Raw genomic sequence first — 20,311 nt, 5'->3', positions numbered from 1 at the left:
AATAGGTGTGAGCAAAGAGATGGAGAGAAGGGATACCAGTAATGTTTGCAAGATGGTCCTTTTTCAGAACTCATTTCACAAAATAGGGTCCTCGGTGAAACTTATTGCCTCAATGGAACCCAGGTCTCGCACTAACACCAACCTCTATTTCTGGAATAAGTTTCACGGAGGATATATTTGTAAAATAAGTTTTACAAAAGGACCGAATTGCAAAAGGATATCTCTGAAAATACTGGCCAAGTCTTAACACCTCATGATAGCAGCTCGGTGGGGCCTACAAGATATCCAGAAATCAGGAGATGTAGGGAGTAGTCAGCAGTTGGACCGATTGCAGAGGAAACAGACAAGACAAAAACTATGATACCTTTCACCCTTTCTTAATCAGAGCAACTTTTTTTTAATCTACTGCTTATAAAAATGTTGCTCATTTAACCCTTCAGGCCAGTATGAGAGTTTATTCAGTAATAGTTGAGGTGTTTACATGTGTACCAACATTCAATTCTGCTTACGTCAGTGCATACGTATGTGCATCATCAGTGGACTAATCACATACTGCATCTGAAGTTCAGACAGTGCATCATCAATTACATATACAACAATACCATATCCCTAGGTACTGGAGTACTGGATGGATAATGTTGTGGGTCACAGGTAATTCATGTCCCACTATCTTGTTTACACTGAACATTTTACACTGAAATTACATGTATGGCACTGGAGACTACTCATCCAATTTTTTAAGTAAAAGTTACATGAATATCAATGTATACGGCTCGCTTGGAATCCTGATTATTGGGATAGAGGTGCATCTGGTTGGTTTTGAGGATGTGCAGCTTGAAATGCATGATGTCGTGGGTATACTTCATGGAGACTTGCAGAAATGCAGACTTCCACTAGAAAAGAAAAAAGAAAAAAAAACGAAATTGGTAATTTAGATTTTCTGAAATTGGGGTGCTTCTATAGATACTGGAAAAACCAGCAGCTCTATTAATCTGCATGTATGACTAAAAAAAAATCATATACTTGATTACCGCAGGCATCTTGATGGAGCAGCACCCTTCAATTATCAGGATGAAGGTGCATCTGGTTGGTTTTCAGGGACAGCAGCTTGAAATGCTGGAAGTTCCATATAGGCCTTGTAAAATCTCGCCAGAATTGGATATTTTGACTGATAATTAAAAAAATAATTGCCATCGTTAGTTTCTGAGCAGGTAGTCCAAAAAGTTTTCTCAAGACTGACAATGATTTTAAAATGAAGGACAGCATATGAGAATTTCCCTACCATATCAATTTGGAAACGTGTTATTCCTGCGTGAATCTGGGGCGCTAGAAACACATCCGCCTGTACACAGAAAAGAGTAGGCAATAGCTTCCGGTGTATATTGCAGTGGTTTAAGCATCGAAGACGATAATTTTCAGTAAAGAGTGCAGTGATATTAGCTGTATCAAGTGTAGCAGGAGCTTGATGGGAATAGATGTGATGAGTAGTTTAATACTGTATGGACGAAAAAACATATGTAAATGGTGATCCTAATATTAATTACAATGATGCACTCTGTTTATGAAATAAATTGCCAAGACAAAACAAGTACTGTCCATCAAGAAAAAAAAAATCTTCAGTTAAAAACACATACCAATTGGACTTCATCTCCAGTAGCATATTTACTGCGACATCCTTCCAGAAGTTTTTCAATTGCTGATGCAAATCAAGTGAAGAGTAAGAGTGGACCAGCGTAAAAATCAGCGAGTAATAAGTAAGGCAACAAGAGTAGAAAATATAGCGAAAGAGACAAACAATATTACTATATTATGCACAAGGAATGTCATCGTTATACTATTACACTTTATTCAGGCAGTGTCAAGAAATGTGTACTTGAGGATGAAAACAATAGGAAGTGATGGAGAACATCTATAATAGAGTATGAGAAATCACACCTCTAAATCCCTTGTCAGTGTAATGCTGAACTATCTGAAGGCTCTCGTTGGCGCTCATTTTGCCATCAGCTAAACCCTTCATAGGTGTAGCACAAATAAATTTGCACATAAATCATTGCACTAATACTGAAAAAGATGACAATACAATTCAGCAAAACAGCCAGTTGGTCAACCCACAATTACAGCATAGCATTGAAGAGGTTGGATGCTTGAACACACGATATTTGCAATCTGCAGCAAACAAAATAGCATGCATTATTTATACAAAATATGGTGCTCAGGATTACAGATAAAAGCATATATTAAAACAAATAAACAACCACTTGTAGTCTCTAAACATAATTGTATCGTACAATTGGTCCTTTACCCCCTTTATATTCGTTATGTTCAGTGCAAAATATAACATGAAAAATATGTTCCCTCAAAACTCTTGGTAAAATGTTTACCTGCATGTTAAGAGCTTTCTTTTTTAGATCTTGAGGTAAAAGAGGATGCTGGGGATATTTGTCTTCAAGATACTGCTCAACAGAAAGCAAGACTTGTAGTCACTAATGTTAGAGATATGAATTAAAAAAAAAGATTAACTATGTCCTGAAAAACCACAACATACCAATATGATTGCTAGAGAATCAGAAATAGTGAAATCCCCATCTACTAATGCTGGCACATACTTAATTGGATTGATCTTCCCATAATCTACAGCATGGTAACATTGAGAACGGTCAAAGTAATGCATGAGTAACAATACAAAGTGTCACATTTCATTTTGTTTGAAATTTTTAAATAGTTTTTAGGTGGTGAATTAGTGAGACACTTAGAAATATTACTAGGTAACATATATTTCTGACATTAATGAACTATCAATCTATATATCAGTTATGATAATAGTTATGATAATATTCCCGGCTCGCTGCCGGGAGGTGTCGTCTCGCGATTGACGCAGCGGCAGGCAGCCATGTAAAAGTGTGTTGCTGGCTTTGCCGGCATGTAGTTCTTTGCTGTAGCTTGCAACTTATTCTCCCTTTTTCTCTTAATAAATCTCGGCTGGCTCTTCACGCCAGCCCGGCGAAATAATAGTTACCATTTCCTTGCTATCACATATCATATTCAGAGAGCCAATGAGCTGAACATTGTGACATAGAAGATTTATATTACTGACCTGGATCACCCCGTGTCACTGCCCTGTACTCATAATCAATACCTTCATTACAAAGAAATAGTTCAATTAGCATTAAAAAGGCATATATTATGGAAATGCAGGAAGATCTATCTACGCACGTCTAAAAGGAGAATGGGGGCATTGAACGAACGCACAACCTCAACCACCACAAACTTCCAATCGATCACTAGGTTATTTGGTAGCTCCAAAACAACAACCACAGAGTAAATCATTCAAGTTTCAGCAGTAACTCCTGAATCCCGTAGCTTGCAAAGAACTAATCTAATAACTGCAATCCACATATCCCTCCACGTCGAAAAAAAATTGTCCATATACAACTGGTAAATTGCTGACAAGCTACCTAGCCAACACAACAGCGAGTTCTCGTCAGACTGAAGAACTTATACACGAACCGCATCATATTGCTAGTAGTCGACATAATACTAGTGCTGAAACCCACTAGCTAGTGAATCTTTAATAATCAACGAAATGAATTTCTCTCTTTTCCCCCCTTGGCCGAGACACACGTGTAACTTGCAGTTGCAGGTTTGAAGCACCCAATCCATCCAATCCTAGGCATTCCTCCAATCCTCTAAACTACCTAAGAGTTCTTCTAATAACAACATCAATTTCCCCCAATCCAATCAAACCAAGAAACCGGGCCACATTATCCCCACCTCCCCCGAGGGCGTGGAACGGAATCCACCATCCAAGAAGCAAGCAGTAGACGCGGCCACTGGTCTCGCTGGTTACCTTTGAGGTTGAGGGCGATCCGGACCCTGTAGGAGCACGAGCTCATCCACTCGCTGTAAAGAACGGGCTTCGTCTTCTCCGCCGCCGCCATGGCCACCCCACCTCCTCCTCTTCCTCGGGTAGGTGTGTAGGGGACGGAAGAAACGAGGGCAGGTGAGGTGAGAGTGAATGTGAGCCGTCGGATCGGGGGATAATTTACTATTTGCCACTCTCTCAAAATGCCAGTGCTCAAATGCCACTCTCCCAAATTTTCATTCCCAAATGCCACCCGGGCCCACATGTCAGCCTCACTCTCCATTCAAACAAAAGTGATGCGGGACCCGATAATGAGTAAGGCTGACATGTGGGCCCGAGTGGTATTTGAGAATGAAAATTTGGGAGAGTGGCATTTGAGCACTGGTTATTTTGAGAGAGTGGCAAATAGTAAATTCTACCTCGGATGGGCGATGAACGGCTGGGGATGCTTTCTGATCGTCTCCCAACCTCCCTCAACATTTTTTTGTTTTTGCTTATGTAGAAGAAAATATAATGTGTGTGCTTATGACAAAAGGGGAAATAAATGAGAAAGAGAAGGGAAAAACTGCAGTAAATATTTTCTTTTCTGATACTGTGTACTACTGTAGAGCGCCACATTGCCGGACCGGTCAACCGAGATTTGGACATGATTTTCAATGAATTTATTTTACAAATTCATGGACCTATCCGTTCGAACCTGATAAAGATTAAATTAACACACCTAAAATAAGAAAATTATTACCACATAACTAAAAAGTTTTAATTATTATAAGTTTAAAAATAAATTTGTTTAATATTTTTAGAGCAACATCTTAAAAAACCAAGATAAAATATGTATCAATTACTCCTTTCGTCCCACAATATAACAACCTAAAATCGGATGAAATATTTTATAGTACAATGAATGTCGATTTTAGGCCTTATTTAGTTCGCGAAAAGAAAATTTTTTAGTGTCACATCGGATGTTTGACCGGATGTTAGAAGGAATTTTTGGACACGAATGAAAAAACTAATTCATAACTCGCTTGGAAACCGCGAGACAAATCTTGTGAGCCTAATTAATCCGTCATTAGCACATGTAGATTACTGTATCACTTTATGGCTAATCATGGACTAATTAGGCTCAAAAGATTCGTCTCGCGATTTTCCCCCATAACCGTGCAATTAGTTTTTTTAATCCATATTTAATGTTTCATGCATGTGTCCAAAGATTCTATGTGATATTTGTGGGAAAAAATTTTAGGGAACTAAACCAGGCCTTAGATTGCTATATTATGGGATGGATGGAGTAGAAATGATAAGGTGGTTGTTATGTACTATGACAGCGTTTAGTTTCCTTCACGCTTCCAAAAATTCCGTCACATCAAATGTTTGGAAACATGCATGGAGCATTAAATATGGACGAGAAAATACCAATTGCACAGTTTGCATGTAAATTGCGAGATAAATCTTTTGAGCCTAATTACGCCATAATTTGATAATATGATGCTACAGTAAACATTTGCTAATGACGGATTAATTAGGTTTAATAAATTCGTAAAGCAGTTTACATACGAAATTTATAATTTGTTTTATTATTAGTGTATGTTTAATACTTAATTAAAATATATGTTCGTATACTCAAAATAATTTTGGCACACGCGAACTAAACACGGCATGTATTTTCATCCTCAATTCCGTAGAACTACATTGGCATCAACTGACACGTGGGCCCAACGTGTCAGTCATACACTCCTCTTCTCATTAAGCCCACTAGCCGAGTTGCGACCGCCGCCGCCGCGATGGTCGCCGCCGTCGTGCGCCATTGCCGGAGCCACCGCTGCTCTGCGCCCCCAACCTCCAACAGCCACCACCGCCGCCGCTGGCTCCCGTCCGATCTAGCGCATGCCCCCGCACTCTTCGCCGGACCTAGCGAAGGGGGAGAAGTCAAGACTGGATCCATCCCCAATCGTGGCTACGGCTGCTGACGACATCCACGCCGCCGCTGCGTGCCTCGATCCGATCCGCGACAACCAGGTGCTCTCTCTCCGTATGCATCGGTTGAATTAAATCCGGACCCTGGATGGATTCCCTCGATTTCTCCTCGTGGTTTCCTTTTTCTTTTATTGTTTTTTTTTGTTGTAGCATTCTTCTCGTGGTTTTCGATCATGCATAGGAAGAATGTTGGTTTTAAAAAAAATTATGTGTTCACTGATTGCAATGCTTCAACATCCCTTGACCCAAAAGTGAAATGATGCTGCAGATGTCGCATGAGGGCAAGTACTATAATGCTAGATGAATTGCCCCTAAACTAAACATGTCACATAAGATTAGATGTGGCAACCACCCCTACTATAAAACTTGACTTGAGAGACTAATTGATTAGCACTGAACTCAGCTGGGAGAGCGACCATGTGAACAAGTAATCTGGGGGTATGTACTACTAATTCAATAGAAAAGTGACGTGGTGACTTTTCCATGTGAATTGCAGAGATTGATTTTATGATATTTTTGGTGTAGTTTCTTTTTCAACGTTGGTTTTAAGTCGCTAAAGACACTTAAGTATAAATTATTATTTTTTGTCGCTAATAGGCTGTTATGGCTTGTAATAATCAGATCTTGGCCAACCAATGGGGTTCTGCTTAAATAAACGCTTGTCTGTGTCTCATTTGCTTGGTCCCCACAAGATGGATGGGGACAACTGAAAATCGATGTGAAGCTTCCTGCCCCCCTTTTTCTCTTTTGTGCCTTTGGGTGTGGTTCGCGAAATGAAAATTTTTGGTTATCACATCAGACGTTTAACCGGATGTCGGAAGGAGTTTCCGGACGCGAATGAAAAAACTAATTTCATAACTCGTCTGGAAACCGCGAGACGAATTAATTAAGCCTAATTAATCTGTCATTAGCACATGTGGGTTACTGTAGCACTTATGGCTAATCATGGACTAATTAGGCTCAAAAGATTCGTCTCGCGATTTCCATGCAAACTGTGGAATTAGTTGATCTTTTCGTCCATATTTAATGCTCCATGCATGTGTCCAAATATTCGATGTGATATTTTTGGGAAAAAAAATTTGGGAACTAAACAAGGCCTTTGTTTCGTATTATGTTGCATTATGATAACCTTGTTTAGTGCAACAGCTTTTGGCTATTTGGCAAATGACTTTTGTTCTAATCTATGTTGCAAATGATGATATTATTATGTATGAAAATATGAAACAGTTAGAAGAGACATGATAGTTGGATAATAACATATTATATCTAAGCGTTTTTATCTGTAAAACAGATTACATCAATTATAACTCCTTTTTATACAACAATTAAAAGAATAAGCACAACACGGCAGAAGAAAACAACCACAAACTGAGTATAAAACTTTATTCAATCCATTTCAAAGAGGAAAGTGGTTTAAGCATCACCTGTGTTTGTTTTCTCTCTCTCTACATTATCTCCACTCATAGCTACTTCTGCAGCTTCAACAGCCCTAGCAACCAGCAGTTCTCCACGCTGCCATGGCTACTTCGGCTGCAGTGGTGTTTGCAGGGAAATCCGTGGCAGCTCCTGTCATCGGGGAGATTATCACCAGGGCCTTAAACTACCTTGATGGCTAAATCAGCGCTAAAAGCATGGAAGAGATGAAGAACAAGCTTGGGGAAGGGATGCTGCACATCCAAGCGGTGCTTGATGTTGTCAACCCAGATCACTTCAAGGACCACAGCGTAATGTTGGATCGGTGGTTCTGGAAGCTTAGGGATGCAATCGAGGAAGCAGAGGACGCCATTTATCTTCACAAGAATATAAAGAGTAAACAAAGCCCTCAAAAAAATATATATAAAGAGTAAAGAAAAATTGGACTATTGATCGAAGTGAGAATTTTAACAGTGAGGTTGCTCCCTTTGTAGTTGTGAGGATGAAAAAGGTGATATCTGACGACTGGTGATTTTGATTTAGGGTTGGGTTCATTGTGTTATTTCAATTGTAGAACCCAAATTAGTCAGGGTGTAATCAATAGTTTGGTTTCGTAGCTCTCTCTCTTAAAAAAATCTTGTCAGGTAATACTACTGTGCTAAAAATCTTGTTAGAAATTAATGTACTAGCATATACTGTCGATCTTGGGAACAAGCCATGGTAAGTGCAATTGTGAATTTCGGAATTGGAATTTTTAGGAGTTAAATTTGGGTTCCCAGGAAGGATATCAAACTGAGATCTTTAGCACTGACACTAGAAAACCAAATATTCATGAATTGGTTTTCATTAAAATATTTTTTTAATGCCTCGTGAAAATTGGGGCATTACAGAAGAAGAGGCACAAAAGGAGTTGCTGGCATGTTTGTGCGCCCATGCGAGCTCGAGTTGGCAATTTCAGGTATGATGTATAGAAGTGATTGAGATTCCAGTTATAATGCGTAAAGCTTTTGCATCTACTGATTGAGTTCGGCGAGTGTAGTTGCACTGACCTAACCTTGACGTTGAGCAGTTTGGTCCATACATATGGTATCTTTATTACTGGAAGTTGTATTGCAATTTCATGATGTAGATAAGGAGAAGCCTGGCAGGTTAGAAGACCAAATTGAAGTTGAAGTTGTATTCCAATTTCATGATGTGAGTGCAATTAGGAATTTTGGATGTAATCTTTAGGACTCCAAGGAAGGAGACCAATCTTTAGCATTGCACTAGAAAAGAAGATATTCACTAGTAGGTTTTTATTAAAAAAAATTAATGCATCGTGAAAACTGGGGCATTACAGTTTACAGATGAGGAGGCCAAGAGGAGTAGCAAGCACTGTGCTGGCATGTTTGTGCGCCTGTGCGAGCTGGAGCTTCTGATTCCAGGTATAATGTGTTTCATCATCATTGTGATTTGGGAAGCAATTGTGAATCCAGGTAGAATGCATAAAGCTTTTGCATCTACTGATTGAGTTCAGCGAGTGTAGTTGCACTGAACTTACCATGAGAACAGCTTGACCTATACATATGGTATCTAAATTACTGGAAGTTGTATGGCAGTTTCATGATAAAGATGGTCAAGCCTGGCGGGCCAGAAGAACAATCACTGATTACGATGCTTCAACAACCCATGACCCAAAATATCTAGCCCGTCAATGATGAATAGGCATTACAGGGATACAACAACCACAAATTGAGTATGAGACTTTACGCAATCCATTTGAAAAAGGAAAACAATTCATCCACATAGCTGCTTCTCCAGCTTCAACAGAAGCTTTCTCTAGCAACCAGCAATTCTCCACGCCGCCATGGCTACTTCTGCTGCAGTGGTGTTTGCTGGGAAATCGGTGGCAGCTCCTGTCATCAAGGAGATTATCACCAGGGCCTTAAACTACCTTGATGGCTACCTCAGCGCTAAAAGCATGGAGGAGATGAAGAACAAGCTAGAGGAAGGGATGCTGCAGATCCAAGCAGTTCTTGATGTTGTCGATCCAGATCGATTCAAGGAACACAGCGTAGCGCTGGATCAGTGGTTCTGGAAGCTCAGGGATGCAGTCGAGGAAGCCGAGGACGCCATCGATGAGCTCGAGTACTATGAGCTTGAGGAGGAAGCCAAGGATTACAAGGTTAGTGACTGGGGTTCACCTCTTGCTAAGTGGAAGCATAAAGTTGTTAAATCCATTAAGGATGTCCGTGTTTTGGATAAGTCTGTGAATCAATTTACTCATCGTGGTACACTCAAGAGGCTAAAGAAAGCTATGGATGGTTTAGACAAGGCTGCTGCAGGTACCACAAAATTTCTTGAAGTTGTGAGATGCATCAATGGAGCCACCTCTAGCAGTCAAAAGCTGGGACATTTGGCTAGCAGCAATGATCGTCAGACAGGTTCCATGTTAACGGTAGATAAGTTTGTTGGCCGAGAATCAGAGAAGAAAAGGATTCTTGAGTGGTTGACCAAGGACACATCAGTTAAAGAGTCTGAAATTGTGCCTAGTGCTAATCATGTTCCTATCTTCTCAGTAATTGGTCATGGTGGTATGGGGAAGACTACTTTGGCTCAGAGCATATGCCAACAAGATGAGGTTGTAAAGCATTTCAAGGTCATTTGGATTACTGTATCAACTAGTTTTGATGCAACCTCAGTGACAAGGAAAATTTTGGAATCTGCTACAAAGGGAGAACCTAGCAATAAACATTTGGAAGCACTACAGCAAGAACTTAAAGAGAAACTAAACTCTGTTAAGTTCCTTCTTGTCATGGATGACGTTTGGGAAGAAGGGAAAAGAGATGAATGGGAAAAGTTGTTTGCTCCTCTGCGGTCCGGAAAGAATGGGAGCAGAATTCTGTTGACAACCCGTATGGCATCCGTGGCAGACATGGCTGCAAAAGCAATGGGAGTTGCAAGAGATTGCTTGATATTAGGAGAACTGGAAGAAGACGAAAATATTGAACTCTTCAATCATCATGTATTTTCTAGTTTGAATTTGCAGGACTATAGCCACTTCAAAAAGACTGGAGAACAAATTGCAAGGAAACTGGGAGGATGTCCCTTGGTAATTAAGGTCACCTGTGGACATTTGCAAGGTAACATGAGCGTTGCATACTGGGAAAATTTCTTGCACATACACTTGGAACATTTTAAAGGGTCTGACATTGACATTATGAAGGTTCTCAAATTAAGCTACCAACATCTTCCAACTGAGTTACAGATTTGCTTTAGGTTTTGTAGCTTATTTCCTGAGGACCACAAATTTCGCAAGGAAGATCTTGTGCATATGTGGATGTGTTCAGGATTGATCCCGCAGGCCACAAATGAGACACTAAATTTCGAGGATATTGGAGAACGAATATTGGCTGACCTAACTAGAAAGTCATTCTTTGATCTAAAGTCCAGAGTATATAGATATGGTCTAGACCAAGAAGAATACTATGATCTAAAGTCCAGAGTATATAGATATGGTCTAGACCAAGAAGAATACTATGTCATGCATGACTTAATGCATGAATTAGCAAGAAATGTATCCTATGGTGAATGCGCAAGAATAACTAGTCCTGTCAAGTTTAAAGATATACGGGACACAGTCAGACACATATCCATTTTATGCATTCCTCAATTTTCTATCGATGTGGTCAAGAAAATATCCCAATTTAAGAATCTTCGCAGTATCATCATTGTTACTGAATCTAAGCTTGATAAGGATACAAAGAATACACTTCAAAAAATCATTGAAAGCACAAAATCATTACGGCTATTTCATTCAAGGTTGAGAATAAGATTTGATTTTTCCAGCAAGTTTGGAAAGTTGAAACACCTTCGCTACATCGACATATTTGGCATCTCATCAAAAGGGATTTATCATATTGCCAAACTTTATCACTTGTTGGTACTACTTTCGATTTCTAGCCCGACGACGGTATTTCCTTGTCGTAGGAGCTTGCTGTGTGTAGCAAAACAAGAGAGATTTATGTTGAACCTTTATCGTTTGCGGCATGTAGCCTATGGGCAGGATACGTACAAATTGTTTGGTATGCTGCCTATAAGCAGACTTGAATCAATTCGGAGATTGAGTATATACCATGTGAAAGAAAGTGGGGGCAACAAAGTGAGCTCAATCAAGAACTTACATTGTCTTCGTGAGCTAAATATTCAAGGTGTTGAGAATATTGAGAACCACGAAGAGGCCATCAATGCTAAACTGAATGAAAAACAGCATCTCCATTCTCTGTCTCTTGAGTGGTCACCACATACTGGTGAACATGACACTGTAGACGAGTTGGTTCTTCAACACCTTGAGCCACACACTAATATCAGGAATCTAAGAATTTGTGGCTATGAAGGGTGCGTCGTTCCATTTTGGATTGAGAACCTTTCTGTCAGAAAACTGGTATCAATCAAATTAGAAAGTTGTATAAACTGGGAACAACTACCGTCACTTGGAGAGCTAACACTGCTCAGATATCTTTTGTTGAGAAATCTTCCAAAGCTACAGCAGATTGGCCGGCATTCTCATATGTCTAGTAGTAGTTCCATGGAGCTGTTGCTACCTCCAAATCTTCTTAGTCTGGAAATAGAACAATGCCCAGAGCTGCAGGAATTACCTCTTCTACCTCCTAGTCTGGTATCATTTCAAATAATAGAAGTTAATTGGACTAAACTTCCAAGGATGGGCAAGCTATGCAGCAAGAGCAATGAAACAATTTTAGCCCAATTGCAGGAGGTTGTTATCAATGATTGTCCATGCTTAAGTTCCCTGGAAGACAGCTTTCTTGAGCAGAAGCAGCACATGGTAGCTCTAAGAAACCTGCACATCAACAACTGTATACATCTGGAGTCTGCATCGATACCATTTGATGCAATGATCATGCTCAGATATCTATATATCAGACGCTGTCCGAAATTGAGGGCACTGAGAGGTACTGGAGAAAAGTTCCTGCCATCATCGCTTCTATATCTGCAAATAAAACAATGCCCCAAACTGCAGGAATTACCTCTTCTACCTCCTAGTCTGATGTCATTTAAAATAAAAAATGTTAATTGGACTAAACTTCCAAGGATGGGCAAGCTATGCAGCGAGAGCAATGAAACAATTTTAGCCCAATTGCAGGAGGTTGCTATCAGCAGTTGCCCATGCTTATGTTCCCTGGATGACAGCTTTCTTGAGCAGAAGCAGCACATGGTAGCTCTAAGAAACCTGCACATCGACAACTGTATACATCTGGAGTCTGCATCAATATCATTTGAAGCAATGAATATGCTCAAATCTCTAAGAATAGGAGGCTGTCCCGAATTGAGGGCACCGAGAGGTGCTGGGGAAATGTTCCTGCCACCATCACTTAAAGATCTATATATCAGATCATGTGGTGACTATGAGCGTATAGTGGTTGTGTCACTGCAAGAGCAACAACTCATCAATCTCTCCGTATTGAATCTGAATAACTGCTCGAACCTGGTATCCCTCCCCCCCTCAGAAGTTTTCAGTAGGAATTTCACCTCGCTGCAGATCATCATCATACAGAAATGTGGGAATCTGTCATCCTTGGGTGGGCTTGAATCCCTTCCATCCCTCTCTGAATTAACAATCAGACGTTGTGCTAAACTCACAAAATTTGGTTCATCCGTAAATCCATATGTATCTGGTGGTGAAGAAGAGCATCTGGTGGATTCAAGAAGTTCCCTGCGTATCAGCTCTCTTACAATTGATCTTCCATCCCTGCTGCTTGTTGAGCCTCTCAAGAGTCTCTGCCACACTGAACACTTAGAAATTGAAGATGCGTCACAGATGAAGAGCTTACCTGATCGTTGGCTGCTGCAGAACAGTGCATCTCTCAAATCCCTACACATACGCAAAGTCAAGTCCTTAGAATCTCTCCAACCCAGCATGCGAGACCTAACCTCCCTCCAGAAATTGACGCTATCTGGTGTTGGCCAACTCCTCGGTTCACTTCCAGATTTTCCCACCTCTCTGTTGGAGCTGGATATTTCGGAATGTGGTTCAGAGTTGAAGAAGAAATTTAGAAAACATGGAAGCCCTGAAAGAAGCAAGATTGCCCACATCCTCAGAGTGAGAATAGGTATCTCCACCCTCCACACTCACATTCTTGCTTGCTTTGAAGCGTGCTTGCTTGATGTCATAGTCAATTTACTGCTCTTACTTTGTTACCCTTTTCACCTACTGCCGTCTTCTTGTCCTGTTAAGAGTATGATGCGATGTCCCTGATTTAGCTTTCTTTTGTTCATCACTTAAGCTTACACTGTTATCTGCTTTAAGAACAAATATTTTTAAGTCCCACTGCTGTTACTTCGTGTATTTATTGACGGTGGCCATTTACTGATGACAGACACAGACTACAACTACATAAATATAACAGGAAGCTCGCTCTTCATCATGGGAAAGGAATGCTATGGAGAGTGAAGAGACTAAGAGGAGATTATTGTAAGTTTATTTCCTTGGGGATATATCTATCTATCTTTATCTATCTATCTATTATATACTAAAAGTCCATTAAACTTCGTACAAACACTCCTATATCGTCACGTGGCACTCTACAAACGCTCCTAAACTGCCACGTGGCAAAGAAACATCTAACCCTTGATTTTCATTTAAATTGGTGGGTCCTATATCCTGAACCGTTAGATTAGATTGATATTGGAGCTAACAGAAAACTATGGCCCCGCCTCTTCTTCTGCCTACGGTCCCACGTAGGTATATATACGTCCGTGTTTACACATATCTCAAAGAAAACCAAACCTTCCGATCAGCCACAAATATTTATTCGAGCGCACAATGAACGTACGGATGCGGCTGGACGTCCGCGTGCAGTATTGCATCTCTGCGTGGCCATCTATACATGCATAATTAATAAGCAATACATTTTTTAACTCGCTTAATATATATTCAATTCATTATCTATATGAACCATTGTATTTGTTTAATCGAATCGATATAAACTCATATTGACCTATATTTTGAAGCCAACAAAATTATTACATGTTGGTCTCACCTGTGTCATCTCGAGCTCTTTACTAAATTAAAGTTGGGAAATATATCTATATATCTATTATATACTAAAAGTCCATTAATCTTCCTACAAACTCTTCTAAACCGTCACGTGGCACTCCTACAAACGCTCCTAGGTTGCCAAGTGGTATTTTATAATCTCACTGTCGATTTTTATTTAAATTGGTGAACCTGCTGTTTTAGACCATTAGATTAGATCTATTTACTTCCTCTTGATATGCAGTGCATATGAGTGAAACCGTTTATACCGGAAAATCTTACTTACTTACAACGATAGGAAAAACAAAACCTTTAGGTACTCTTCATTTGAAAAAAAAAACGTATATACGTATGATAAAAAAATATTAAAATGATATTGTTAACTTGAAAAAAATGCATACGTATATGAAGAAAAAGAAAGCTATAACACCCTAAAATATACGTACGTCAGTAGAAAACATAGATGATTTTTTAAAATAGGATTTTCTATACTAGGAAAACAAAATTTATTACTCCACAAATATGGTCAAAAAAATGTATAATAAAAAAAATATGATTTTAAAATATATGTTTTCAGCTGCACGGGCACTCTTATTATCGGTGAGGCTTTAAAAGGTCGATCTAACAATATATATAGTCACTTTCTATTTTATTTATGCATGCCAGTGAAGTGGTACATGATGAAATAATATATAGTCACTTTCTTTTTATAATTTTTCACATATGTTTGAATGACATGCAAAGGATAGTAAATAGAACTTAGAAGAATATGCATTTTACAAGTGAAGTAGACAACATACATCATAACATACTAATTGTGATTTTTATCATAAATAACACAATGGTCCAAATAGATAAAAAAGAATGAACGCATGATTTTAAAACTTAAAAATTATGACGATTTAAAATATATTGTTACAAATAAATATATAATTTAGAAGTTGTGTTTCTTTAAAAATTATTGTTGCAAATATTTTCATAAAGAGAAAAAGGGATCAAAAGTAATAAGAAGAGGAGGTACGTGTGTACCTGAAGCGACAAACTTCCTACTAACACTCTTCAGCCACCACATAATACCCTATAAACACTTCTTGACCACCATGTAGCGCTCTAATAAATTATATAAATAGTAGGGAAAAAGCAAAACATCCAACCATCGGTTCTCATTTAATCTGGTGGACACATTATTTTCAACCATTACATCTATCTTATAAATTACCAATTAAATTCATATGTAAAAAGGCCCATGTCGTAAATTCGTAATGCCACTACCGACCAATATGCATGCACATAGGTCCGTAGGTATTCCTCCATAAGAAAAAGTATGTACCTACGTACAGTACGTATATAGGTATTCCTCAAGAAAAAATATGTACATATGTACACAAGCCGGGTTCCACATCCTTATTTTTTTCTTCTCATTTAGATTAGATGGAAAACCAAACTAATAATTTAAACTCATATTAACTATGCTTTAAGTTGTAAAAATATATGCTATTTCGAGTTGTATTCAAATTAGGCGCATGTCATTGAAACATCCATAAAAATATAAGTAAATTAAAAGTATAGATTTTGTTATAGTTAAATTAGACTTACATTTTCCAAAATAAAAACAAATTTAACTCTGTACAGAATTTTCAAAAAATTACTCACTCCCTATTGTTACTAAATTTATCATAAATATATTTCCGTGTACTATGTGTTTACTCTATTCATATATTTTAAGAAAATTAAAGATCAAATATATTCATTTGACATCATGTCAATATCCATTTTCTCCTACTTAGGCTTCGTTCGATCTAGCTCATTGACTTAGTTTATCTAGGGCACACAAAAAGACACAGGTCATTAGCACAAGGTTAATCGAGTATTAAATATTAGTACAAACTTGAAAATGGATTTATTTTTTTAGAAAAATCTATAATAAAAATTATTTTGTAAAATACACACCATTTAGCAATTCAGTAAACGTAGCCAATCTGGTAAGAACTTTACAACTTAACCTTGAATTTATTACTTATGTACTAAAACACAATATGTAGTATATATAATATACTTTTTGAATCAAGAATAGTACTTACTCCATTTCTAAATATTTGACACCATTGACTTTTTAGTACATGTTTGACCGTTTGTCTTATTCAAAAACTTCTGTGAAATATGTAAAACTATATGTATACATATAAGTATATTTAACAATGAATCAAATGATAGGAAAAGAATTAATAATTACTTAAATTTTTTGAATAAAACGAACGGTCAAACATACTTAAAAAAGTCAACGGCGTCAAATATTTAGAAACGGAAGGAGTATAATATATCAATCATATGTCCCCGCTAAATCCTATGTTATAAGTTCTATATACAAACCACTGTCTACCAATCATCAAGTTATATTGCTTATGACACATCCATGCACATGCACCTAATAATTAATTAACATCCAGTAAGCACATGTGTCATCAAGCACCAAAGATAAAAGGATGATACTAAGTGGGTAACCATTAACAAAAAAAATGATAGGTAAGTTGAGAATGCCACAAAATCACAATAAATAATAGTTGACTACAATTAGATTGTGAGTATGAGTAATAGCATTCCTATACTCCTACAAACACTTGTAAGATGCCATCTGATGCTCTAATAAATAGGAGAAAATTTAACAAAAAAATATAAGGGAAAAAAAAATCTAGCCATCGATGTGGACTTAAACTGATGAATCCATTATTTTTAGCCATTAAATTATATTTATTTAGATAATCCCTCACTCCTAAAAACCAGCAAATATGTACAAGTACACAAGAGATGTCAAAAACAAAAAAAAAAAAAAGAGAGTATATATGGTCCACCGCCTTCTATTAGTTTTCCATTTCTTTCTTTGCAGCCCTAAGGTTTTTCTTAAATTATGTATATATGTAGCGACTACTCTTTGCAAGGTTGACAAAGAAGCCACGCTGCCATGGCGCCGCTTCATGCTACCCTCGCCAATTTTATTGAAAATATTTTTTTACTAACGATGTAAAAGACAATCATAGACAGTCATATAAACATGTGCACACCCACCCTATGAATACACATATGCACACCCAACCTCATATGAGAGAAAAATATTTGACCAAAAAACATAACAAAGTACGTACATACGACACGAGAGACTACCATTTGCAAAAAAAAAAGAATTACATACATACATACATAGGTGGTATTTGAATCTCCTGAAGATAAAGATAAAGATAAATATTAAGTGTTTCACGCAAAACGAGGTGGTAATAATGTATGATTAATTAAGTTTTAATTATTACAAACTTGAAAATGGATTAATCTGGTATTTTAGAACAACTTTCATATAGAACTCACGAAACGCACCGTTTAACAGTTTGAAAAGCGTGCCACGGATATCCAAAACTTTATCCACTCTTTGTAGTGGAAATGAATGGGCCCGTACAATCGAAAATTTCTTATGGAACCATATTTTATCCTTTTTAATTATGTCGTTCTCATATAAATTGTGTTAACAATTAGTACAAATTATTTTGACAATATAGAGTATTCCTTTGTTTACCCATGAACATGAATAGGTGAATTAGATGTATAATAAAAGAAACATAAAAAAAATCAAAACTCATATTATGTTTGTAAAGGATGATGATAGGTACGTTTACATATAACTAAAACAAAGTGATTTTTTTTTTCAATATGATAGACATTATCATTTAGTATATCAAAATCTATGGTCTATTTTACGGTATCAATATTTCCTTCTTTTACAGTTAGGTTATGAGGTAATATATGGTTCTTGTAGTTAATATGATGATATATGATTTTTCAGTATATTTGATAAAAATATAAATTCCCCGTGCATCTGCGCGGGCTTTCTTCCTAGTTGATAAAACAATGAATTCCTCTTTTTACTCTGAATAATCATTTCTTTTACAAAAACTCTGAACAATAAGTTGCACATGCAAATATAGCATCGATAAAGTTGCTCAATATCCCATCAAGGAAACTATCACTAGTACAAAAAGGGCCATTTGTGCCGGTTCCCAACCGGCTATAGGTGCCGGTTTTCGGACTGACACCTATTGGTCAGCACCAATACTAGCAACCGGCACCTATCACCAAAATAGAACCGGCACCAATAGCTGTTCCGACACCTATAGCGCCGATCTCTATGAGCTTTTTTTTAGTAGTGTATGTTTTTTTCCTCATAAAAGAATGGGATAGTATCCCAAGTCTTTTCGAGGCAACAATCTCAATGCGAAATAGAAAAAATATAATTACATCATCAAAAGCCTGAATGAAAATAGTACTGTTGGATCCATTGATCCTCCTGAATACCTTTACGTGGTCTATGTTTTGAATTTCAGTACTATATAGTGACAACTTAGAGATTCACTATTCAAAATTACCTATTTTTTCAATATACCATATTTGGTAGCCCCAAAAGACACGTTAGATTCTGAGCTACTCCCTCCGTTTCACAATGTAAGACTTTCTAGCATTGCCCACATACATATAGATGTTAATGAATCTAAACACATACATATGTCTAGATTCATTAACATCTAAATGAATGTGGGCAATGCTAGAAAGTCTTACATTGTGAAACGGAGGAAGTAATGAACTGCAAGCTTCACACAAATGTGTACCGTTTCCATCAATACCTGCTCCTCCCTTGTAACTTTTAAGTAATTAAATGAAAGGATCATGTTCTTTTCTAAGTCAATCGTTGTTTGCTGTACGAGTTTAGCTCTCTATAGCTATCTTAAATGTTCCTTTCATTTCCTGCACCATTTTTTACTCTAGTTATGGAATTTTATCTAGTACCATACTCATGGATGAGTGCTTTCACTCCTTTCGTGATGGGAATTATATGGTTAATTTTATATATCGCTTCCATCCTACAATATGCTGTTGACACTTATTTTGTTTATCTAAAAAGGTGTATCATAATAATATGTCTTTATTAACAGGTATGCGGACCATGAAGAAATATTTTCCTGGTTGGACGAATCAAAACATGTCCAGGGAATTGGGTCAGTATCACGCTGGTTCAGTGAACAAATGGTCTCTACGAAACACCAGTTATTAGACGGTTGTTGCTCCAGTAAATATTGAGGTAATGCCCCACTGCTGAGCCACAGGCAAAAGTTCTTTCCTTTTTTTTTTTGAAACAATATTTATCTAGACAGTTTTGCGGTCGTTAGATGCTGAAAAGTTTGAGCAAACAACTTCAAAGTGATATTTGATTCTCTTAACATTCTTCTGGCTTCTTACTCCACTTCTATTCGTCTGTAGCCAAATCCTTCATGCGTTGCCAGGAAAGTATAGCAGACCATATTCTTCCATCTGGGCTTACTGATGACGGTTTTCTATGGACGATTGTTCCATCTTTTTATGCATTTACAACAAGAAACATTCAGTTTGACGCGTGCAAGTGCATGCATGCAGCAATACCAGCAGGAGAACCAAAGTTTTTGATTCTTAATTGGAGATCTCATGGACAATGTAGATTTGAATGTGCAGTTTTGGTTTGTATGTCACTGATGAATTTCAATTCTAGTGCTTGAGGCTGGCTGTAGAATTTATTGTCTTCCTGGGATCATACTACTAGAGTATAGCTTGTATGCCTTCCAAGTCCTCGTGTATAGTGCTGGATTGTGTCTCTGTTTTAGTATATACTCCTCCGTTTCAAAATGTTTGACACCATTGACTTTTTAGCACATGTTTAACCGTTCGTCTTATTAAAAAAAATTTGTGAAATATATAAAACTATATGTGTACATGAAAGTATATTTAACAATGAATCAAATGATATGAAAAGAATAAATAATTACTTAAATTTTTTGAATAAGATGAATGGTCAAACACGTACTAAAAAGTCAACGGTGTCAAACATTTTGAAATAGAGGGAGTATATCCATCTTCGCAATGTCTCAAAATGTATTTTGATAGAAAGGGGTAAATCATAGCAAAATTTAATCTTTCAAAAGATTCTCGTCTCAGCTCATGCCTTGTTGAACCTG

The 20,311-nt window shown here is 37.6% G+C and overlaps 2 protein-coding genes and 1 long non-coding RNA gene across 6 annotated transcripts; 2 read left to right on the top strand and 1 right to left on the bottom strand.

Moving 5' to 3' along the window:
• Window positions 1–435: 435 nt before the first annotated feature.
• On the bottom strand, window positions 436–3,983 carry LOC4351775 (glutathione S-transferase). 4 transcript variants are annotated; one of them, XR_010738180.1, is made up of 10 exons: window positions 3,848–3,983; window positions 3,095–3,136; window positions 2,546–2,631; window positions 2,382–2,453; window positions 2,113–2,166; window positions 1,936–2,011; window positions 1,635–1,696; window positions 1,283–1,495; window positions 1,024–1,168; window positions 436–893 (listed from the first exon to the last, which is right to left on the bottom strand). XR_010738180.1 is itself a non-coding variant. In XM_015764302.2 (10 exons), the coding sequence occupies exons 1-9, from the start codon at window positions 3,936–3,938 to the stop codon at window positions 1,067–1,069; spliced, it is 645 nt and encodes a 214-aa protein (XP_015619788.1). In that variant the 5' UTR covers window positions 3,939–3,983; the 3' UTR covers window positions 436–893; window positions 1,024–1,066. The 4 variants fall into 4 exon arrangements, 2 of the variants coding, with proteins under 2 accessions (XP_015619788.1, XP_015619787.1); XR_010738179.1 differs by having other exon boundaries at window positions 1,032–1,168; XM_015764302.2 differs by having other exon boundaries at window positions 1,283–1,342.
• Window positions 3,984–5,579: 1,596 nt separating this feature from the next.
• On the top strand, window positions 5,580–8,000 carry LOC136354711 (uncharacterized). The gene is made up of 2 exons (XR_010738310.1): window positions 5,580–5,878; window positions 7,315–8,000. It is a non-coding gene; the product is annotated as an uncharacterized lncRNA (long non-coding RNA).
• Window positions 8,001–8,957: 957 nt separating this feature from the next.
• Window positions 8,958–20,010, top strand: LOC4351772 (putative disease resistance protein RGA4). The gene is made up of 4 exons (XM_015764203.3): window positions 8,958–13,359; window positions 13,627–13,721; window positions 19,259–19,404; window positions 19,584–20,010. Exons 1-2 carry the CDS (start codon window positions 9,096–9,098, stop codon window positions 13,698–13,700), a joined length of 4,338 nt encoding a protein of 1,445 aa, XP_015619689.1. The 5' UTR covers window positions 8,958–9,095; the 3' UTR covers window positions 13,701–13,721; window positions 19,259–19,404; window positions 19,584–20,010.
• The last annotated feature ends 301 nt before the right edge of the window (window positions 20,011–20,311 follow it).

Source organism: Oryza sativa, chromosome 12 (genome assembly GCF_034140825.1).
Source record: "Oryza sativa Japonica Group chromosome 12, ASM3414082v1".
NCBI classification, from domain to species: Eukaryota; Viridiplantae; Streptophyta; class Magnoliopsida; order Poales; family Poaceae; genus Oryza; species Oryza sativa.
This window is presented reverse-complemented; position numbering and strand designations above follow the sequence as displayed.